The following is a 24,770-nucleotide window of genomic DNA, read 5'->3' on the forward strand; positions in this document are numbered from 1 at the left end:
AGAATAATGAGAAACTCTCTCACAGCTGAGAAACCCATAAAGTCTGAAGAGTGCATGGGAGCAGAACCGTACAAACTATGAAAATACTAATAAATGCCTTCTAAGGGGAAACTGAAAGAGATCCAGCTGTCCTGCTTAAAAGAAGACTTGAATCAGCCTTAATAAGTAGTAGAGTCCACCTGGTACTAAACCAACTTTGTATTATTGCTGGAGAAAGCATATTAAAAAATCCTGTAACAAGAAGCTGAATCAAGGCAAGTTTAAATTGAAAATTAAGAGAGTAGGATAACTTGCCAAGAGAGGGGGCAAATTCTCCATCTCTTGAAACCTCCAAGATGTGACAACTTCATATATTCTAGTAAAATACCAGGTACTGGATTCAATGCAGAAGCAGCAAAGTGATAGAGCATCAGCCTTACACAGAAGGTGGCACTGAATAATTCAGTGATCCCCAAGGACTCATGAGTATCTGTTACCCTTCCTAAACTTTTGGAGCGTGTCGCTGTACACTGGTAAACTTGAGTCAGCTCTGGTGCTGATACAGCAGTTATTCTATCAATCTATTAACACTGGAGGTAAAGTTAGACTTGGTCAATTCTTTAGTTTAACCACATAACCTGTGTAACACCTTTATTCAAACAGCTCTGCGGCATCAGGATATTGATACCAAAAAGTTCAAGTTCAAGAGATTCCAAAACCAAGAATGCTCATAGGGACTTTGCCATGTGATGATGGCAAAGTACATTTCTCTTAGTGCTGGGTTTTTATTTTTTTAAAGGAAGCTGTATTTTCCCTGAAGCAACTTCTCTGCTTTTGCTTAGTTTCCTGCCAGAGAACAGCACACATTCTAACATCTCTCCCATATATCTGTATCTTTTATTATTTTCCTCTTTATAAATAATCTAGCATGACTTGAAATGACAGTAAATTGCAGAGTTAAATAGACAGTGAAGGCAGTGTATCATTTAGATCTGATTATGTCCTGACATCAAAAGTTTCTTTTATTTAATTGATTCACTTAGCTTTAATGAAATTCCAAAGATGTAAATAGTTGGTCAGTAGGATTATGCAAGGCTTAAACAGATTTATGTCCCTTGAAAAGGCTGTGGAACTGTACTAATACTATTGTAGTTGCATGACAAGCTGGATGGGTATTCAACCACCTGAAGGATCTTCCTGTTTTGTCTTTTTCTGTAATGGTTACTTGAACAGAACACAACTATGGAACAGCACCTGAAGGTGGTGGTGTGTTTAGCTCTTGGCCTCAGCATTGCATGACTTTCTTCAGGATCTTTCAAGTATGTGAATAACCAAGAGCACCAGAGGGGTGTCATATGTGTGGCTGCAAGAGCATAGTAATTTTTTCATGAACAAATAACTACTTGAGAGCCCAAGGCATACCAGTACATGTCACATCTTCCTTTGGCGAACAGACTTCAGCACACAAAATCCATCTGGCTGCTGTGCTGCAGCTAAGCCTGCCCTGCCAAACCGTAGGTTACAAACTTCTACAGAGATATCTGCGTATCTGAAAGTAACACAAAAACACAGCAGCCATAGACATGGCCACTATCTAAGTCAAATTCTGAACCAAAACAATCCTCTGCTTGCTTTACTTTTCTATACCAAAGCCATCTGAAGCAATGCATGAATAGGTTAAACTTTTGAGAACAGATTAGGAAGGGATTGATTCTTGGTATATGCCAGAACAGCTTGAGCAGTAGCTGGTTTTGTCCAGTAAATATCCAACTCTTTCCAGGGTTTATCTGTTACAACCTCAATTACATGCTCTAGTAATCATCATTGAATTTCTTGTAGCATAGTTAAGATTAGAGAAAACCTGCATCTCAATCAACAGTTATATATAATCAATAATTACATAGTATGTTACTAACTGCTTTCAGCTTTTCCTCTGTTTTCCAAGATCAAGAAAGGTCAATATTTTATGCAGAAAATCTCAGTTCTCCATGCAACAGTCTCATAAAATATGAACTCTTCCATTTTATTGATCAGTGTATTATAAGTATGAAGTGTTTGTTCAAGATACCTTCCTACAGAGTATGGAATTTGCTAAGACCACACACTCAGTGGGTTTTACAGCACTAGGATTACAGTTGTGATAGCCAATGCTTTGACACTGAAATCTTAACTAGAGAATGTCCAAAGCTGAGTATGTGAGTCCCTGCAGCCTGAGATGAAGAGACAAGCTTTTCAGCAGAAAGTTGTAACTGATCCAGATCTTGTGTGGCTCTGATCCAGAGGAGAGTGCGTAATATGCCCTGATTACTTGGTTACATTCAGTTTATTTTGTTCTGATCTGGAAGGATGGTGCTAAGTGTTTCAAAATTGTCTGGGAAAGAAAAGTCAAAGGGAAAAAAATATATATTAAGTTGAGAGAAAATGTTTTAACTAATCCAACAATATTTTAAATGTTTTGTAACATGAAATACCAGGACAATCAAATCCAAAACAAAGATCTATTTCAAAATGAAAAGATGAAATGTTTCTGAAACATTTAGGTAGAAAACTTTCAAAAAATTTAGTGCTGTCAACACAGTTCTGAAAAGATTTATTAGAACTGTCTTTTTCTCCAATGGAAAATTATTCCATATCAAGATTTTTTTTGACTAGAACTTACAGATAAGCTGTTATATTGCTCCAAGTAAATGTTAGCAATGCTTGTTCAATATTTCATTATCAGCTCTTTCAGGACACTGAGCTGCCTGGGAAAAAAACCCACCAAACAACAAAACAAAACCAACCCCAAAACAATAACCAAAACTTTCTTGTGAAATTTGCTTATGTCACAGCTGTCAAACTGGCAATAGCAACACCAGCATATATTTGGAAAGATGGACATTTTTTGTTTCAAGAATATTCATCATTCCAAAGAAGACTATAAAATCATTCCAGACTAGATTGTCAAACCTGGAGAGAGGAAGAAATGGCTGCCTATTATGACTTGCTTTGTAACAAACCCAATTGTGCATATGTGTAGCCCCACCTGACCATGTTAATCTTCAATGATTTACAGTTCATAACCAAAAAAGAAAATGGAGAATCACTGTTTAAATAGCAGCTGCTCAGGAGAATATTCATTAATTTAGATCACGACTCAACAATGTGGTTCAGAAAACATAGTTCAGCAGTTGGAAACACACTAGAAATGGTTTAAATATTTTCTGGTTTTTCATCTTGGCAAATATATCCATAGAAAAAAACCCTACTGGCTAATTGCGTAGAGACATTGAATGCATGCCACTGGTGAATAATAGCATATATAGTGGACACAAATTCCAAAAGAAATTTTAATCAGTGCTCAGCTATCAATTTATACTCTGGCAAAAGCTGAAGTGGTTAGTATCTTATATTTTGTGGTCAAATGATGTCAGTCTCTGTGGACCAGCTGGGTCTACAGGATGAAGAATTAAGGGCTTGCTATCAAAAATACCCTCTCTGAATAATCAGTTCACTGGAATGTTAGCAAAATCACTGTAGCTTTTCCAGCTACAGCTAGGGTAAGAGATGGCTACTACTGCTAACAGATCATAAGTGCTTTTAAAACTGCATTTAATCCCTTGGAATACATCTAGAAATGGAGAGGAAAACAGAGAAGGCACTTCTTACATCAGCTATAAATTTGACAGTTAAATGAAGAAGCAGCCCCATTTGGACTACCTAGTGTTTCTGGACAGTTGGCAAGTCTGTACTTTCTGGAATATATCCTTGAACTGAGAAATCACTGCATTGTGGAAATGACATCTCCATATGTAAGAAGTTATTGTAGCCACCTGGAAAATGCACAGAAAGGACCTTCCTGGCAATTCTTTTCCTTTGGGAATCCAGGATCCCACAGAAAGAAAGACCACAATGAAATCTAATAGTAGCATCCAATACAAATGGTTTTCATTCTATTCACTTTTTTCTATTCCAAAGACGCCACCCACCCCCCAAACAGTTTCTGCTACCGCAGCATGGGGCTATGCAATGTGCATGTCTTGCAGATGTACCTGAAAGTCCCTGAGTAATAAAGTAGACTCTGCCCCACGACCATTTCCCCCCCATCACCCCTACATACCACAATCATCTTTAGAACGAGTTTTCAGTCAACGTGCTATTGTGTCTTGACACTGAGGAAACAGAAAGAGTAGACCTTTCCAGTGTGAATGCACTGAAGATGTCCCAGCTGAAATGATTTAACTATCTACCTTCAGAATCCCTTCATCACAGTCAATAGGAAGAGAGTCATGTGGTTCCCTGTGAAACCTCTCATGATGGGGACATGGTTGAATATGCCTAATTTGCCTAATGTCTGCCCTCAGGCCTGCCCCAACTGGTGCTGTGCTCCTGTGCACATGCTGCATTCTGCCACTGCCTCCAGGGTTCTCATAGCCTCCTCTTTACATCTCTGCCACGTTTTCTTGAAAGCTTTGATTTAGTACAGCAAGTTATCTTGTGTGCTTTTAATCCTTTTTTCCTTCCCCCTCCCTTAAGAAAGGAATTCTGCACTTACAAAGGGATTACCAAGTCTTGGTAGCATTAAAGGAGTGAACAAAGTGAAAGTCTGGGGAAAATTCAAGGCTATTGATGCAACTGAATCAAAGTTGGCATAAAATTTCATAATTCAAACCTGCTATCAAATCCAGTTCAGGTTCAAAGGAATCAGGAAAATAAAAAATTTTTATAGAGCACTGAAGTAAAAGTTAATCACATATTTTTTAATAGTATATGATCAGAAGAAATGTCTTAAGCTAAGATGATGTATCATCCCATGATGCCAGCCATTCAGAAACACTATCAAACTCCACTCGTAAAGGACTAGACTAACATCCAGTAGATGTGGTGGACTGAACCTTGTAAATTATCTTCCTTCTACTATAAGAGTAGCTTTATTGGGATTGACAAATGAGTAATTGAGATCTACTTTGGAAATAAAAAATGAACTATTTTTTTTTCTTAAGTAAGATGCAGAAACCATTTTCTTTTCATCTCAGTTTACAATAGAGAGTGTCTCAAGATCTTTGGGAAAACCTACATGAACTGAAAAGCAAGAGTACCTGTTAGGTACTCCAGTGAAAGTCCAAGACAAGACTTCAAATGAGTTCAGAAAGGCTTTGTAAGTGTCAGCTTCACATGTCTCTGGAGTACTTCTTGCTTTGCGTCATACACAAGTCATAGGAGGGAATGGATAATTTCAAGCTAAAGCTCCCTCAGTGACAACAAATAGAGTCAAAGGGTGAATCTGCTTTGTACCCACAGGAGAGGAGTCCCTCTTTCATAGAGTGGAGGTTGGTGTTTGAAGAGTTCCAGATGTCCTCCAGGTTATAGGTTGAGGTACTGAATGTAAATCATGCCTTTCTTTCCAGCCTCTGTCGGTTTGGCTGCAGATGCAAATGTCCTTGCTATTTCACACCTCAGATATTTAGAAACATTTCTCACACTCGAGAAGTTTTAAATCAGCAATTCAAGAACCTAAAAGAAGAAAGGTTAATATCCATGTTGTTCTTAATTAGCAAGCCACAGTTATTGTGTGTAACTAAATCAGAGCCTGGAGTGTGAATTTTGCAGGAGTTATAAAGTGATGATTAATCCCTAAATGAAGATGCCTCCCCTGTTCTTTAAACTCAGGGATTGTTCTCCCTGTTAACAGAGGAAAGGACTTTGCTAAATTATGTCTGATGAATCTTACTGGCAAATATGCTGGCTGGTAAAGACAAAAGCTGTTGTGTTATTAATGCATCAAAATTAATTATGCTAGTATAACTGGTTACCTTTGGCACAAGTACAGAGCTTGAGGGACCAGACATAGTGCTGCCCTATTTGTTACCATGGTAGATGATTATGAAAGGAGTACAGATCTGGACTTGCATAACTCAAAAGCAGTTCTGAGCAGATAGTAAATTTCCAGGTTAGGAGTAAAAAAAAAATACTGCTTTCTCAAAAGCTGTCATTTAGGACCCAGAAGGAATCTGAGCAACTCACAGGGGAAAAAAATACAGTGTAAAGAACTATGATCAATGTTGTACTGACTAATGGGTTCTCACAAACCACTCTGGAAAATGTACTTGATGTACCCTTAATCTGGTACAAGGCAGTAAGAACGGTTTAGGTGTGGCACCTATTTTTACCTCAGACTTCTCTGGCCGTATCTTCCATAGTTGGGGCTGAATGCACAAGCAAAATGGTGAGCAGCTTCTGTGAGACTGCAATAAACTATTTGATCTGAATAAGATGGTATAACTACTTGCTGCTTTAGGTAGCTGCTTTCCTTGAAATTGGAGTTTGGTCAAACTATGCAGTAAGCTCAGGAACTGTGATTGCTTGTAAGTACTGCTTCAAACTTGAGCAGGGTAAACAAGTAACATCTGAGATACGGAGATAGTTTTCTACTTCCCGAGAATGAAAAGCACCTATTTTGATAATCTCATCAATGCAAGGCTGCAGAAACTTCATCAGGAAATGGCAGGCAACAGTGAGCATCTTTGATACATAAGAATATTAGCAAAACACTCAGTAAGGTTTTGTGTCTCCTGACTACAAAGAAGCTTTTTCAAAATTATCTGCAGACCTGAATGCAGTCCAGTAGTTGAAGCACATTTAAAGTGTGCCAAACAGTGTGTTCTTCGTGTGTGCCAGATGTAAGCAAGCAGTGATTTATGCGTGCAAATGCCTCTGTGCATACGTGCATATTAGCTCAGCTGCAATTTAGCACAAGCACTTTTGAAAACTTGAATTCTGAGCTGCACTTCCCCCATTATTTGTTCTTTCATATTACAACAGGCTCTGCTCCTGAAAAGATAGAGTGGAAGTTGCAAGAAGCTGAGGAGATAAAAGTTTTAGCTCAGTAACAAATGGAGGTGAGTGCTAGTGAGTCATCTGCTAAGTCTGAGGGCAGATGGCTGGACGAGAAATTCCAAACCATTCTTTTAATGCTACAAAAATCTCTCTAAATCTCTGACTGTAACTATGGGGTTGTTCAAAACCAGAATCTGGAAAGATGAGAATAGTTCACTTTCTCAGAACTTAGCTTCCAAATACAGCTGTTAAGACCAATTTATAAACCTTTAACCTGTGTCCAATGATAGCAGTTACACATCTCTGTGCAGAAACTGAGTGATGAAAGGAACAAATGCACACGCATCTATAGGGAGGTGAAGACATTCCACTGGGGGTGGAGTTGAAGATTCTTTAAGGATTCTGACAAGGTGCCCTCTGGGTCCAGGGCAAGCAAAACTGGATGGAGAAAATGGACTTGAATTCTGCAGTGACTCATGATGCTTAGTGTGCTTCTGTATGTTTTAGCCCAGTGATAGATGCTGTTTCAAACCACAGGGAAGACATGTGGGTATATCTGATAGTGAGTAAAGCATTGTGCAGCTCTTGGTGGCTGTGATGCCTTGCCATCATGGTATGTTCAACCCATAAAAGCTATTCCAGTTGTGTGTCATCAGTTCTAATTGCCCCTCTTCATTCTTTTGTGGTATTGCATGGCACAGCTCTAAGAGGCCAGAATTATTCTCTGTTCTGCATTTGTACCCAAATACAGCTTCTGAATTACACCAGTTATTCTGCTAATCCCCTTCCTGATTTGACCAAATTATGTTAGAAACTGGCTATGGTCATCTATACGAAAAAGTGAAGCTATCAGCAAGACAGTGTCTTCCGCATAACTCTGAGGGTTACACCTTGTAGCTATGGTGATCTAATAAGAGTCCAGAGTAAATGCTCTTACTACGAGCCTTGTGTTCTCTTGTACTCTTGCTTTCATAAGATTCTGTTCTGAGCCAATTCAGCTCATTAAGCCAAGATAAATTAAAAAAAAAAAAAAAAAAAAAAAAGAAAGAAAAATAGACGATTTTCTCCAGCTTTAATGAGCAGAATTGTTTGTGAGAAGGGTTTGGCAAATGCCAGTGCAAGGGCAAGGTGGGATGTGTCTCTGGGAGCAGCAGATAAGGAGGAGCAAAGGGTCGTAGGCTGAAAAGGCTCAGGGCCTCCCTCTTTTGGGAGCAGCAGGCTATTAGATCATCCTGATATCTAATCTTTCTGGTTGTTAGTCATTGTCTTAGACTGGGGGAGTCATGACAAAACTTTTGTTGCTATTGTTGTTACCCTTATGACACAGAGGAAACATGACTTATTTCACATAATTTCCTTCATGTAAACAATGAGTAGGAATTCTGTGTGTTTGGGACACAATGACTTCTCAACAGCTTTTGCTGTCTGATGAGAGTGCTGGGCTGGGAAATAAGGGTGATGTTGACTCTGGAAATGGCTACAAAGAGCAAGATGTAATCCTCATATGAAATATACACCGAGAGACCCTGAGGAAAGGAACCACTTATCTCAATATATGTTGTCCTCTTAAGGTCACTTAGGTAAGGTCAGTGTAGCAACATTTGATGATATACTTGTGCCAAAAACTCATTAGCAATCCAATTAAGCCACACAAGGGGTTAATCATGCAGTAGAAGCTGTATCTCCACTGGAAGTTTTGCCACTGTAACACCACAAGCATCAACTTCACAGTATGATATACGAAGTATAGGCTGAGGCTCATATGTGGCACAGAGTGATGCAGCATCCTGGGTTTTGTGAAAGGTAGCCGCACTGTGGAATGGTTCCCCCAGAGACGGACTAACAGTGCAAAGTATGGGTCTGGATCCAAAACTTTTAGCAGTTCACAAGTGGCCCGCCCCAGTCTCTTATTTCTAGTCCCTAACTCTTCATATACTTGTACATGGTTATACATATTTTTAAAGTCCCAGACTGGTCTCAGAAAACATACAGGAGCGTGCCAAGCAGGAATTGCTAGCATAGTATTTAGAATTTCACATTAGAGTCAAGTAGCTGTGCACGAACTCACCTAGCACTTTGTGTATTTTCAGAGTGTAATCTTTGGTTACCTGATTTGTGTACAGGTGCTCAAATTGTGTATGTGGAATGTCAGCAGCTGATTTACTGAAAACATTAAAAAATAGGTTACTATGTCTATGCAAGTTCACTACGAAGAATGCTCCCAAGCTTGCCTGTACATGTTAACTCTTTTCTTTCTGTACCCTCTAACACTGTACACAATAACCTATCTTCTACATCAGTGAATCAGTGGCAACATCTACAGAGCATCAGTTTCATTTACCCCTCCTCAAGGAGCTCTTTCACCATTTGCTGAAGCCTTCTTGTGACCCTTAGATGAAAGACACTTCATCTGTGTAAAATATTATTATTATTGTTGTTAGTCTAGTGTTTTCAGTGGGTTTCACTGGAACCTGATGTCCTGCCAAAAGTAACACCCTGGGAATCTTTCAACAACTGTTCCTGGGTGTTCTGTAGATTACTGCTGTTTTCTCATACACTGTCCCTGAGAACTGCATTCTCAGATTAGAAAAAAATGTCAGTCCTCTTCCCTCTGTGAAAAGAACTGCTGTTCGGTCTCTATATTAAAAGATTAAGCTAGTACTTTTTTTCTGGTGACTGACTATTCCGGCTGTGTTTTGTTTTCTCATTAACCCCTTTGGAAAACAAGTTCAAAATGTTAAATAAGATGGATGTGAATGATCTTGTAGCATTATGCAAACACTTTGCATAGCTGAGACTGGCCAGTTAAAGGAAGACTGCTGGAAAATTGGGCCCAGACATTCAGTCAGCAACTTTCAACCCTGCAGAGACAAAGAACCTTTAAGAGCTAACTTTATAATGAGGAGCTATAGTGCAGCATGGCAGAAATTAAAGGGAGGCCCAAATCCCCTTAGTGACAATTGTGTTTTTCAGAGATCTCCTGAGCAGACATTGCTTTGGGAGACCTTTGGGAAGGGGTGTAGCAAATGAGGCCTCCCTAGGAGACTGTGTTGGGGAAGCAAATGCCTCTGGGCCAGAACAGAAATGGAAGGAGATTAAAGCAGAATAACCATTTCTCTGACAACTGAATGCCCAAATTCTGCAAATGTAGTCTTCTTCTGAAACACATTTGCATTCAGCCACTGAACATGCAAGTTTCTGGAGCTGGAAACAAATTTTTGCAGGAACAGACGTTTCTTATGATTCCTTTGTCACTTTATCTGGTGTTTATCCTGTAGTTTCTCATTTCAAGGTGACCAAGGGACAAAAGATGTGGGAACCGCTAACGCAGAACAAATGCCCTGGATTTCAAGTGAGGTTCAGACATGTTTTGTACTGGCACTGGATTCTTATAAGGAGTAGCCAAAAAGCTGTGTCCAAATGAACTCCTGAATGTTTGAGGAGGATGGAAGAGTTAGGGGAGAAGGAGGGGGAAAAAACCCTGGACCACGTGGGGCAGACTAGGCACTGGATGCCTGTGTTTGAGGCAGCATGGTGGCTGTGATGGTCATTAATTGGTATGAGCTCAGAGAAGCAGATCATATTAGCTCTCAGTTTTAGGTGTATGTTGAAACAGTTATACATACCTAGCATGAAGTGATGGAGGAGCTTATTCTTATAGTTTATTCACTTTTGATCACACTTTTCTGGTTTCTGCCTCCTCCAGCAGAGCTCACTGTCATTGGAAAAGCTCAGCTTTATTGTCAATGTGTTGTGCAATAGCCCTGTGGAGGGGTTTTGTGGTGCTTTTCTGTGCAGTCACTACAGTCTTTTTCTGAAAAAACACAACCAAATGCCAGTCTTCCCCTTTTTTCTTATTCACAGTTTCTCATATCTTGTTTGGGCACCCTGATATTCCGATGCTGCTGCTTGATATGACCAGAGAAGATGGGCAAAAGAAACTTCTTTCCACTTATTAATATGATCATCATCACCACTGACTCTTGTTCTATATTTATCCCTACTTGAGAAGAAGATAAACATTTAGTGACATTGTTACAATTGTTCTCCTCAGTTCTTGACCCTGGCACCAAATATTCTTGTTTTCATTGGGTCTTTTGAAAATGTCTTACCTTGTAATCTACCTTCTGAAAATATACTGCCTCAAAGGATACCTCTTCAGTCTTCCACCTTGAAGGCCTTCATTCAGCTACACCCACTACATTTGAAGGCAGCTGTGAAGACTTTCCTCTCCTTCCCTGCCCTCCCTACCTTAATTTCATACATCCTTCTAACACCTTGGCTGCTGCAGTATTTGAGTACAGAATGTGAATTTCCCTTTGCTCACAGGTATCAACATGTTAGCGTTGATTGTGTACGTAATACAGGTGCCTTGGGCAAAAGGCAGACTGAATGCTGCTTGGTAACAGATACAATATTCCCACAGTTTTGGGCCCACAGGATATTATCTATAGCATAACCAAGAGGAGTCACAGAGTCCTACCTGCCCTTCACAATGCACCAAGAGGAGAAGGCAGCCTTCAAAGGATATAGATCTTTCCATACAAAGATTGTGATCAGTAAATAGCAGTGTTCTCTTAGCCTGTGTATTTTGCTGGTCCTAAAACAAACGTCCCACAAGTGTTGCTCTCATTTCTGCTGAATCAGCCTTACAATTATGCCTACTAAGCAGATGATAACAAATGAAGAAGTACTTTGTCATGTGCCATGTGTATGGAAATGGCTGATACAGCTGGAGGAGTTAGTCCTCTAGGCACTGTCCCTTATTTCTCAGAGAGGTCAAGAATAGTGCTAGAGATTGTGTCTTCTGATTGAAGGATAGCCACTGAGAACAGTATCATTTCAGATTGCTCCAGCCAGAGCTGCACCAGTATATACCCTCAATGTACTTCATAAACAGATTTATCAAGTCCATGGACATACGTGGTTAATTGTACAAGGCTTATGGTAAAGCTCAGTGCTACTTGCTTTTGCATAACTCCTTTGAGGTTTGGTTGGCTGAACTTTACTTTTCATAAGTCATCTCATCATACGTAAAATAAAAAAATGGGAGGAATATAAAAATTATGTTAGGCACAGCAATAACAGACAGACTAGGCTCCTAGCTGAGAAACAAATTCTCGTCAGATAGGAAAAAACAGGGAGGGGAACAAAGGAAAAAAAAAATTGCTTTTGGATCAGAATGGAGAGGAATGTATTGTTATCACTTGCAGCCACAAAGTGATGCATCTTTTTATTTTTTAGCTAGCTGTTGGCGGCTACAGAGACACCTTTCCCTGCAGCTGGCCAAGCATCTGAGTCAGTTGCTCCCACAGGAGAGATAATGTCCCTGTTTGTATATTGTGTGAGTAAGGCAAGAGGAAGCCTTTAAAGCGACCCTGCCCCACCCTGGCTGTAAACACCTGAGTTCACCACCATGCTGGCCCTCATCCGAACCCTGAGCCTGTTCCCCCACCTGGGAATCTGTAAAAGAACTGCCATTTTGCCATGGCCCAAAAAAGTGAATACTGTAAAACTGACCGAGTCCAATAACTCAGGGATATGCCTGGAGGCTTGTGGCTGAAGGTAGCACAGAGGGGGTTGAAAATAAAACAGTGGGCTGCTCAGCTCAACATCGCTAACCAAAAGCTAACCTAATTAGTAGCCACCAAGACCTGTTGCCATCTGCTCTTGAGCTGCCTGTCTAAACCTGGTCCTGAGTTCAAATCTCTGTGTAAAGATACAGATCTACCGTGGGCTTGCAACGCTGTCAACATCAGAGATAGCTTTAGTTATCTCTTTCTTTTCACGGTCTCAGCAGAATTATTAGTATTAGTATTATTAGATCAGCTCAGATGTGAAACGTATCTCTTGCTATACTTAGTTGCTCAGGCTAGGATGAAGTGGGGAGTTCCATCTTCTCTGGTTTCTTGGAATGGAGACCTCCAGGACTCTCAGTTCTCTGTATCTGTAATCCCCCTTTTGCTTACTAACATTCATAACCTGTTTTGTGGATCACACTTCACTGGAGCTCTCTTCTGGGGCTGCACTCCTGGTTTGGTTTTTTTTTCCTCTCCTTCATTATTTGCTTCCTATACTGAAGTAGTCGGGTTTTGGTGTGTTTGTTTTGTGGGTTGTTTTTTTTTCTTTTCTTTTTCTGGCACGATGAAGATACTGGCTCCTCTGTGCATGTGTTAGTTTTTTTATTTTGGTAGGCCCCTATCTCTTTTCCCCAAGATTTGTATAGCTGCACCTGGATAGGAGTAGTCTTCTCCCTCAAACTCTGTTGCATCCTGGATCCTCATCTGAGAAGGAGGGGAGAGGGGCTTTTATTGTGCTGGTGGACTTTGCCATCCCTGTCTGAATCTGAATAGGCCAGCATTATTTCACAAGTGCTAAATCCACTCACAATGGTTTTAAATGGTTGAGCTGCTGAGCCAGCTGAACAGCAAACACCAGAGGGGAAACCACATTTCGTGAGCGTTTCAGATTCCTTCAGACTGTACGTGGAGCCATTAAGAGCAAAGCAAAAGCCCTTTGACACAACTCCCTTCGGCAACTTTTTCACAGCTGCATGCCAAAAATGGGGGCTGGCTAAGGAGCTGGTCCAGAATCAGCTCCCAAGAATCTAGCACATGAAGATGGAGTTCAGATCTGTTTCTGTTAAAAGAAAACAGCAGCATATTATATTTTCTTGTAGCATATTAATCCTTTGCTGGATGTCTCTCTGATCAGTGTGGATTGCCAGTCAAGGTATCACTATGGACAAAAGATGAAAAAAACCCACGTTTATGTTACGAAGGAATATTTTTTTATTGTATTTGTGTTTGTTTTCCTTATTCTTCACATCTAAGTTAAGAAGAACCCAGATTGTGTATCTCATGGTCTTCTGATCATCCCAGAAGAACTAGATCTTCAGCTAACATGACCAGCCAAGATCCAAGTATGCAAACAATTATCCCATTGCAATAAGATGGATGAAGGCCTATCTAAATGAGCTGCTATTTCTGTCTCTGTCCAGACTTGTGAAGTCAGGGGACTTAATTCTTCCTTAGAAGATTTAATTGCATATTCCCTAAATAAGTTCTTTCACAGTGTTCTGGATTAGTTTAGACACTTTAGTAATGGAGGGTTCCTAGCCCAGACAGTCTTGATAGAGTGATTGAGCAGTTACACTGAGGCAGCAATAATAATTGAGAGTGGTGGTGAAGATGAACCTCCCCCCTCCAGTGCTTCAGCTCCAGTCAGCAAAATATGTGTGACCACAACCTGAAATCACACAGGGATGTGCACGAACATTTAATCTTGAATCAGCTAAGAAAAGGTGCAAACTTAAAGTAGAATAGTTGCATCAAGAACCTGTATGGTCATTCTGAGTCAGAATTTATGTTTAATATAATTTAGTTTGTTTTGCTTCGGCTCTGGGGTTTGCTTCCTATACCAACATGGCTGAGCATGACTCTAGCTCCATCAAGAAAGAGGTGCAAACACAGCTATGCGCCTGAACTTTGGAAAGTGTGTCAAAATTTGTTTCCAGTTGATGCTGAAGTACATTCAGCAGGGAAGTAACTGTGTATCATCTCTTACTGACAGCTTCAGTTAATGTTCTTCTTTACATTGTGTGAAGTAACAGAGTGATTTCTGATGACTAAATAAAACAATATTTAACAATTTCTTCAAAAAAATAGTGGAGATTAAGCATTTAGTCAGTGAGAAGCAGAGATGAAACCACAGAACACACTGCTGCTCCATGGCAATCCACCCATCCAAACACAGATGCTCAGTCTTTCATTCCTGCTTCTGTCACTCACTTTCTACTTGTGTGTCTTTGAGTGCATCAGTGGTCATTTAACCATCTCTGTCTTGACTTAATATCTGTAAAATAGGTAGGAAAACACCTCTTGCTCCATGTGGGGATTGTGAAATTAAATTCACTGATATTTATACAATGCTTGGAGAACTAGGGACAGCAGAACTTTGTTCTCACACAAGTCCTGTCAGAGTACAGAGTATTGTTGTGTTGTTATTTTCTGAAGAAACATTCCTTCAGCAAAACAGGTTACAGAAGAATGATTGGTTGCTCTTTAGCTCTTGTTAGCTTGGTAGGAGCAGTTATTTTTCTTACATAACTAAAGTCTGTGGTGAATTTGGGACTTTTTTTTTTTTTAATTCCCAAAAATATTATTTGGAGTTGTGTGAGTGCAAAAATAGAACTGCTGAAAATATGCATAAATATCCACAAAAATTAAAACCCTAAATTAAAAAAAAAAGAGCCTGAACAATCCACATATCGGTACCTCACCTCATTTGCTTGTTCTCATTTCTCTAAATCTCCTGACAGGATTCCCCCAGAATTTCCAGCACTCGATGAACCTTGACCAAGCAGCTTCGTGAGAAATTTCTTCCTCAAGGGTTATTTTGAATAGAAAGTTTTAAGATCCTGAGTATAATGGTTTTCACAGCTGTAATTAGAGAGTCACACATCTGATTCATATAATTTGACAAGGAATTATAACTCGCCTGGTTCAAAGGAGTATGTCAAGGTGTATGGTAACTGGTGATGTGAATCTTGCAGCTTTTCCATCATTCTGGTGTCCAATTCAAATGTTTCTGTTATGTGTTTACATACCTGGGGCAGTCTAGATTACAGTAGCGGAGCTCATTTCTTGTATTGCCTTTTCTCAGAGAGAGTTTTATAAACATTTGACTCATAAGCCAGGGATGGGGAAATGGCAGTCAAAATGCTCATGTACCCCTTTGTACTTGGAGAAGCTCATAATTCTGTGTGTTGTTATTGTATGCATGGAGCATCGCCCTTTTTTGGTTCTCAGAAGAGAAACAACAAATTAACTCATATTTTTCAGGAAAGACTAAGAAATGGTGACTTGAGCTGAAAGCTTCCATTTTAGTGGTTAAATGAGTGGAGGTGCTATACCTGTTTGATAGCTGAGGGTGAGCAGTAAAGCAGGTGCATGGTTCAGTCCTCAGGCATGGGCTGGAATGAAGCTGAGGGAGGCAACTTTTTGGCAAAAGACACAAAAATCCGTTTAGCCATGGTTTAATGGGTACTTCACATTGCAGAGGACTCCCACTCACAAAGATGCCTCAGTGTGAAGTTTTGCTGTTGGCCAGCCAGGAGAACTGTGTGTTGCCACCACCATAATCAGGTTTATAATTACTTACTAACTAAAAAGCACTCCTTGTGCACTCAGATCTGTAAGATGCAGTGTGGGTGAGATGTATCTGTATCTCAATGTGTAAAAGAAGTATCTGGTGAGAGATGGTGCCCCTAAAGGTTGTAGCTGAGGAGAAGATGGTGGAATGAGGGGACAGGGGTCCCACTGGTGGTGGATATGCAGGTGTTGTGAGCAGGACAGGCCAAGCTGGCGGTGCAGCATGGGGGCGGCAGGAGGGTTGTCTTGGGATGGTTTCGTGTGGCTGCTGGCTGACCTTGTCCTCTGAACGGAGTGTAGCCACACTGACTTGCTACCACTCTCAGTGGGGTGTGGGGCCCCTACCGTGGAAGGCCCTGAGTGTCCCTTCAGCTTCTGGCGCTGCACAGGCACCATCTTGTTATCTCAGATCCTGTGGCACTTAACCCTCTTCCCCACCCCTGCAGGGAGACCATGTGCCCCCTGGGCCTTGCTCCCTCTCTGCTCTTCCTGCTTCAGTCGTATGAGCTTTATAAAGTAGGCACAGAAATCTGTTATAATTAATAAACTTCTGTAGCTGCCAGCCTCTGGGGTCCTCTCCCCTTACCTCAAGAGAGGTGGCAGCACCCCCCAACTCAAGTGACTCCTGCCCTCCCAATCTCCTCTTCAAAAATGTCTGGGCTTCCTCAGGTAACTTTTATACAGCCCATTTCCCCTCCCTTGCAACTTTGAGCGTTTCTAGCTGTGACCAGAGCTTTGGCTCCTCTGTGGTTATTGGACATGGAGGCAAGGTGCTGTGCACTCTGGTCTTCAATGAACCAGCCCTACAAGGCAGTGGGGGAAAATGTCCTGTTATGTACTGTTATGGCAGCCCCAGGTCTGAGTGAAACTCCTATGTCTGGTGCCACATGGCCTCTCATGCAGCCCAGGGAGGTCTGGGCATGCCTCATCCCTGTGAGGCCAAAGAGGTGGCACCACTCATACGGCAGCTTCGCCCTCAGCAGGCCCAAGGCCTGAATGATCTGCAGTCAGTGTCCTCTGGCAGCACGGCCTCTTTTCTGTAGTTTATAGCACTTGGTGGGCAACTTTTTAGATATATCTGAGGAAATGACTGTTCTAACAGCACATCATTGCCTTTTTTTTCTGCTGCAGGGCTATCTTAATCCTACCTTAACCCTGAACCCAGTAGAAGAATCCCATTTAACAGCAGTCCCTTGTATTCTTCTGTGGGAGGACTCTTTTGGGAGGAAACTATTGTTTCAGTGAGAGCGGATTCACTGCCCAATGGGTCAGTCCAGCTAACTGACTATATGATATACTCTCTATCAACAGCCCCTTTCTCCTCTTTCCCTTCTTTACCTTCACATGCAGGGTTTCGCCATGGACATGGCCTGTCCAGTACACAGCATGGTGCCAGGCTTGCTCTCTCCGAAAGACATTGATACTTTTCTTTCACCATCCCTCAACAAGGTGGGATATGAGGGAGCAGACCAGCCTCTGGTGTGAGGCGTCTGAGTTCTGTGGGATAACTCCAAGGATATATGTGACTCCATATGTGCCTCATTTTCCCCCAAATACCCTAAAACCTGTGGTCCAGTTCCTCAAGATGAAAAATACCATCCCCACGTTTGGGAAGGGCATAAGTGAATGTTCACCCGAAGTGGGAAGGCTGGCCGTGTCCAGGTAGAGCAGGCAGGAGGAATGTATAGGGGAGAGAAAAAACACTACATCTGACTATAGAACAAAGGACCAATCAGTACTGTCTGTAAGGAAAAGTCTCCTTTTCAACATGTTGTGATCACACTTGTCTGTCTTCTAGTGTGTGTTACTGGTTCCTGGGACCAGCACAGGTAATGCTATCAGACTTGCAGGTCCCTGTGGCTGGGGGAGAAGCGCATAGGATCATTCTTGCTCCAAAGCATCATATCCTGGTTCACACCTGCCTTTTAACTAACTATGGCATAGTGAATCTCTTGCCTAAGCCTCTAGCTAGCCCTGCGAAGGCTTTACTCTCAGGTAGCAGTCCAAAATCTTGCAGTCTGAGTGATATCCGCTAATGAGAGCAATCATCGCTACTGTTCGGGCCCTCCCTGCTTCTTCCACTGGCTAGACCCAGGCTTGGACCTTCATCTAACTCATCTGAAGCGAGGGGTAGCTGCCACTGAAACGAGAGATCCTGCTGCCTCTGCATGCTCTCATGGCCACACAATCTTAGTCATTGGCGGTTGTATGATTCACTGCAGGACAGCAAACCAGAACACTAACCCTGCCAAAAAGTGGTTAGTTTCCTCCGAGTTTAGCTCTCTCAACCAGCTTTACCAGGGTCAAATGAATGCCACACATGGTGTAGTGCACCTCTGGGAACGAGGAGTGGGATCCTGTTTGAGGGGCTGTAGTAACAGGGTTAGTTTAGTTAAAAATACAGTGAGACAAGTTCCTTAAACTCTGGATGGCTGAGTTGCACACACCATACAGGCATGTCACAGGAGCAGCTCTTTTGTAAGCACTTGAGATTTTCTTTCCAAAAGGCTTTCTCTCTCTCAATGCAGACTGTCAATATCCGGGCCAAATTACAGAACCCAAGCAACGCTACTGAAGTCCACTGGGGCAAGGACACTGCCCCATGGTTGGTGATATCAGACTGACACTGTTCTAGGAAATCACTGAAGGAGAGTAAAGGTTCTACAGCACTGGAAAGCACAAACTGGCTGTTGCTGCAGAAGCCAGCAAATAAAAAAAACCAAACCCACAAAAAAACCAAGAACCTGTAAGCACATCACAGCCTCAAGGCACACATTAAAGCCACAAAAAAACACAAACTCCAAAGTCTAACCCAGTTGTTAACACACTTCTTGCATCCCCTCATTAAGCCTAGACTGAAGGTGGGATGTGGGAGATGGGATTTACAGTGGTAAGTGGGACTTTCCATTTGTTTTGTGGGTATTTCAGAAAAGTCCGCACTGTCATGCCTATAGCTAGCTCTATTTATCTGCCTGTCTAAAATCTTCCTGCTGTAGATCTGGTAAAAAACTGAGCACTGGAAGTAAACTATCCAATTATTTTAAATCTTTTTTCCTTGCAAGTTGCTTGTAAACCTGTCTTTATTTCTGCAGATGTATTTTGCATGCAAAGTATTCACCAGTTTCTGCCAAAAATTTTCAGAGTAGGGTCTGCTTTCCAGAATGATTATTTTATCTGTTTACTCTTTTTACTTTTGATGTATGAATGATTCCCTAAATGGTGAGGTATTATTTTTGCTTCTCATCCCAGAGGACTGTAAATTTTTTTATCCAAAGACTAAGAAACTACAAAAAGAAAGACGCATCATACAATATATAGCCTCTTTTGCAATACAAATATGGATGACATTCATCTGGTGCATGTCCCTTAAACACCCATTTATACAGAACATAACACCCATGCATGAATAAGAAAATATAAAACTACAAACCTAATAAAACTCTGGAGCCATTTCGTGTCAGGCCCAATCTTTGCTCTGTTCTGGAATATTCATCTCGGGGTCTGACAGACTTAGCCATAGCAATAATGTGTGAGTGTTACTGATTTCAGCCATCCTCTGACTTTCCCCTGGTTACTGCTGCCATGGTGGGAGTGGTGGAACGGATGTTGTCTCAGTCTTTCCCATTCAAAGTCTGGTACGTTAGCTTAAATCACCGATGAAACGGGGTTGTGTTAAGATGCCAGATCATGAACTGCAGCAGCTGAGGTACACAGCTAAACAGATTTTATGGGTCTTTTGCTACTGAAAAGAACTGTCCTGTATGGCTCCCTCCTCCTCTCTCCCCCCCTGCAAATCTCTATGGAAGGGTTGGAGGCGAGAGTCAGGGGAATAATAGCATAAAGAAGTGCAGATAAATCAGCCAGAGTGTGACTGTCAAAGCCATACTTCTTTTCTAATTTGTAAAGCTTTATTTCCTGAAGTTAAAAGAAATTGGTGATGGGATCTTGTTGGGTTGTTTTATTTGTTTCTATCCCAAATGTGTTTTTCTGATCCCAGCTATCTCAGGAAGCACTCTGTTATATCTCATCAGGTTACTGGTCTGCCTGCCTGGTTTCTTTTTAATGGCAGATGCTTAACAGGGGAAGATGAAAGTTTCACTTTGAAGCCACAAATAAAGACGTCTGGGAAGAAAAATGCATAATTCAAATTAATTGACATTGAAGTTTTATTTTTTTATAGGTAAATTAATCTTTTTAATTAAAAGATTTAAATTCAAGTTTTATCTTTTGTGCTGGCTGGCATAGATCTGGTGAGGCTGCTCTACAGCCTTGTGGCTTGCTTTTTCACTTCAGCACAATTTCCTTTCTACATCTTTCTGTGCATAGTTTGAGGTTTTATTGGTCTTCCTAGAAGTCACAACTGGAAAACAAACTTCTTTGAAACACACATAAAAGAGAATTTTTGTGAGGGAGAAAGTGGATTAACAGGAGATACTTCTTACTGTTAAAAAGGAGTCCTAGGTCTCACTTAGAGACAATTGGTGTATAACTTCCCTAATGCACGGTATCACTCGTAGTCTGGTCAGCAATTGTGCCGTTGCCTGTAGGGAACTGAAAAGCATATTTATTTTTATCCTGCTATTGGCTTATGGGATTTAAAAGTACCTTTTTTAGCTTGCCTAACTGTAAATATTGTTACTGGACCTCCCGACCTCTTCTCAATGTTTGCTCCAACATTTGACCTTCTAACTTCGTCCAGGAGATGGCAAATTTCACAGGCTGATGACAAGCTGGCTGAGGGAGTGTCTCCTGTTATGAAGACTTTCAATTTTGCTAAGTGAGCTCCTGTTCTCATGTTTTAGAATAAGCAAAAAAGTTGGGGACTGATCAGTTCTCTTTAGAGCCTTCTTAAATCTTGATTGCCTCTTCTAGCTCTCTCCTATGCTAGGCCAGAGAATCACATTGTTTTCATTCTGTTGTTACTTGTTTAGGGTGGCCACGCACATGTTGTATAAGAAATGCCAGCAGGTACTGTGCAAGTGCTTTGGGCACAGGACCCTCTTCCTATACATAAAAATTCCTATTTCTGTATTGTATCATAGTTAACTCTCATGACTGCTCCTGCTAGTCCACCCAGGAGCTTTCTGAGGAGGTGTGAGTCATGCGTTACCACCCCAGAGTGTGCAGTGCACATTCCCACAAGCTCTTCATAAACCCACAGCTGGAAACTTCCAAGATGACACCTGCTCTGCATTCAGTGCTCAGAGCAGGGACTCAAAAGAGGCTTTTAAATGTACTTTCAACTGAAAGACTTCTTTTTTTTCTCCACCACTAATCACTCCTCCCACCACCTCACACTAGTCAAGTCACGTCATTGCCAGGACCCTCTGCTTGCCTCAGCTATGTGTTGCAAATCCCAATTTAGGATCCTGATGATTATGCCAATCTGTTGCAAATGGCTGATTTAGATTGCTTAAAGAATCACCATCAAAGCTATTAGCGAAACTGGTTTTAATACGGTGGTGTAAAAATGCAACTTAACAAAGTTCACTGGCAAGGTTCACTCTATTACTGTACGGCACAATCATCTGAACAGTGATTCAAAACTACCAAGGCACAAATCAAAGTTACCAAGGCACAAATCAAAGTTACCATACTACAAGGTTATGCATGATATCAATTGCTTACCAAAGATCTGTTGTTGGTAAAAGGTGTCTCTGCCTCAAGAAGCAACCTTGAGAAGCATCTCAGCTCAAGGGGAGATTAGCACCATGCAGCCAGGCTGCTTAGCCAGGAGAGCTCAAAGAAGGCTCATTTAGGCTGTCACATTTATGGAATAAAGTGGTTGGCTCGTAGTCAAACTGCATACAATGGTAAAGGTACGCATGAGACACCTTGTACCCCCAACTTTCTTTGTTCCTTGATAAATGAGTCTTGGAAAAGTCACCCCCTATTCATGTATTAATTGCATGATCGGTGTTCCAAGCCCATATGCATCAATGCTTTCTGTGTCAGTCTGCTCCTCTGTGAGTTTTCAGAGAACTGATTGAATCTAGAGGAGTTCATAGCCTGTTTATGGCTTAGGCCTTTACCTTCTTTGCAGCCTGAATCAAACTACTATTAGTTTGGTTAAGGGATTGAGTACATCCATCACATTATGTGGTCATATGTAATGCTTTTTCCCTCCCCTGCTAGTGCTGTGTATTTCCTGGTCATAAGCATGCAGGAATCGGTGTGCATTCACCTATATTTTGTGCTGTCTAGTGACTTCATGAAATCCCTGTAAGGTGTCACAAAGAAAATCTCTGGTCAGTAGCAAGATTTTTCTTGTGGCAACCTGTGTAGACATGGATAGAAACACTCCACATCTTCCTCCTCTAAAAACAGATAGGTAGGCTCTTTTCAGTTTTGTAACTCAAGGAACCTTTGACTTTCTGGGCTTATTTATTTGACTATCATAAAGATTGAAGATGCTGAGAACCACTTTCGGGTCTTCACTTAACCTCAAGATGGGTTGAAAGAGAAAAATTTAAACCTCGGATTTTTCAGAAGTTTATGAGCATTTAATTGGTGAAGCTGATTTTTTCATCTATGAAACCTGGGCTTCAAATCCACAATAGATCTGAAACTTTCTATTGTGTGGAATGATTTAGTATTCAAGGAGTTAATGTGACTTTTATTTAGCATAATTTTCTTGTCCCCTGCCCTTTGCCCCCAGTTTCTGGCTTACTGATTCTGTATTTTTCTCCTTATTATCTAGCTCCAGGAAAGCCTAACCTCTCTATTCCCCAGTCCTAAATAGAGTGCATTTTCACCAGCTGTCACAGCTACCTGTGCCACGTCTCTTATCTGAGCATAATTGTTCCTAGGTCTTCAAAAACTGCTCTGTACCTCATTTCTCAGTGGAGATACATTCTGCAGGATCGCAGTGCCTGAGTCCTCCTTTCTAGTTAAGCATAATTGTACTGATTATTTCCAAGGGCACAAATCTTTCCATTTCAGTTTCTTTGACGTGGGCCAAAGAAACAAATATTGAACCCCCAGGTAGACTTCCCCACTTTCAAGTCTAAGGATGGTTAAGATCATCACAGACAGAAAAATCAGCTACAAAATTTGTACCCTGCTGCCAGCCTGCTCAGGGCTGGAAGCTGTGCCCTGGCCAACATTTCATGTTCTTCCCTTCTCCAGAGTTGTCTGAAGTGTGGATCTGGACTTGAACTTCTGAAGTTTGATGGCTGTTTGTGATCTGGGCTTTTGATTCCATTTCATCTCTAATAGTTTCTTTTTCCAAACCCTTGGGCAGTTGCCCTTGCCTAGAACACACGCTGAGCACAAGAAACAACCTTCTTAAAAAACACAAACAGTCAGAAGTGGAACACAGAGAACTGAAAGAGCTTCACCAAGAAGTTTTGTTTCCCTATAAACTCTACATAGGAAACTCTGGCCTCTGTGCTCCCTCAGCATTTGCTGTATTTATTTCTTTTCCTCCTCTCCAGATTGGGAGCACTTTGTGCCAAACAGAGAAAGGCTTTGTGAGATGAGGAACAGCTCAGATTTTTGCAGCTTGTAAAGTATGTGCTGCCTCCTTCTGAAAGCTGAAGGCTAACTTCTGCCCCTGCTGCCTCTCCTTCCCCCAAAAAGCAGCTCTTTTTAGTAATACCTCTTCTCTTACCCTCACTCTTTTGGAAAAAGGCTCATAACAGCTCCTGGCAGAACAGTGCAGAGATCCTGCCATTACCTTTTCTTCAAAGGAGAGCAGAGGAAAAAAGCATCACTGAGTTTTCAAGGGAAATTAGCTGCCAAAACTGAGGAGTGAATGATAGGAGCGGTGGATTTTTTCCCCAAAACTGGGGATCTTCCCTCCCGCTTCTCCCTCCCACGGGTATTTCCCCAAGATGGACTCACTTGAAGATTGATGTTCTCTCCTTCTGAGGCCATCCTTTTGCCCCCAGCTCTCTTCCTCTGCAGACGGTACACGGAGTGGGGCACTCTGTGCTCCCAGAGACTCTCTTCGCTGGACCGGGACGCGCAGCTGCTGGAACAGACCTACTATTCATCTGCCAGCAGCCGGCCGGCCGCCTTGGCATCAGCTGGGGGGCGAGAGAGGGGGTGGCACGCCAATTCTTCATTGTCCAGGCAGTCCATGGAACAAGTGTCCCTCTTAGACTTTCCGTGACAGTTGTGTTCATTACGTGTCTGTGCTACGTCTCCGAGTCCAGCTGAGCCTCATGAGCTCACTTGGGCTGGGACACGGTGATGCAGCCAGTGTACCAAGAGGTTCCTGGCATGGGCTGTGTAGCTGCAGCAGCGATCCCGATCTCTCCATCTCTCAACCAGCATGCAGCAGAGCGCACGGAAGAAAAACTAATGGTTGAAGAGATTAGGTCCAGAAAGTTGTGCCTGCTAGCTACTGCTGCTGCTGCAGATATTGTTATATCTCAGATAAAATTCGCACTTTGCTCTACAGTCCCTTCTTCTCATTTTTCTCCCCAGTCAAAATGCCCTTCCTTTCCCCTCCACAACATTTCATTTAGTTGAATTTGATATGTCTGTTCTTAGCTGAAATTAAGTCTCAGTTTTCACTTAAGCAAAAGAAAAAAACCCAAAACAACTGTAACTGACAGTGGAATGGAAATGTATGCAGCCAGAATCAAGTCACAGTGCAGAAAAATAAGTTGTTATCATTATGTGGAATCCTCAGGCAGAAAAATCAGTGTAATTCTCTAGATTTTAGAGAAACTCTGCTACTCTGTACTACCTGCCGATCAGGTAGGCGTGTTTGGCTTTTGAAAGACAATTTCTGTAGTTACAGTAGCATGGAAAATTTATGGTAAGTAATATATTCTGTTTAAACAGTTTAGCCAAATGCATGTTCTAGTACTC

General features: G+C 41.5%; 1 protein-coding gene across 1 annotated transcript in view; it reads right to left on the reverse strand.

The window, feature by feature from the left end:
• NINJ2 (ninjurin 2) overlaps positions 1 to 23,922 on the reverse strand; it is a 51,951-nt gene extending 28,029 nt beyond the window's left edge. The window contains exon 1 of the mRNA XM_037390037.1: positions 23,793 to 23,922. Coding sequence (XP_037245934.1) covers positions 23,793 to 23,825 — 33 coding nt within the window. The 5' untranslated portion in view covers positions 23,826 to 23,922. The remainder of the gene's footprint in view (positions 1 to 23,792) is intronic.
• Between the last annotated feature and the right edge of the window lie 848 nt (positions 23,923 to 24,770).

The sequence above is a fragment of the Falco rusticolus genome, chromosome 5 (assembly GCF_015220075.1).
Source record: "Falco rusticolus isolate bFalRus1 chromosome 5, bFalRus1.pri, whole genome shotgun sequence".
NCBI lineage: Eukaryota > Metazoa > Chordata > Aves > Falconiformes > Falconidae > Falco > Falco rusticolus.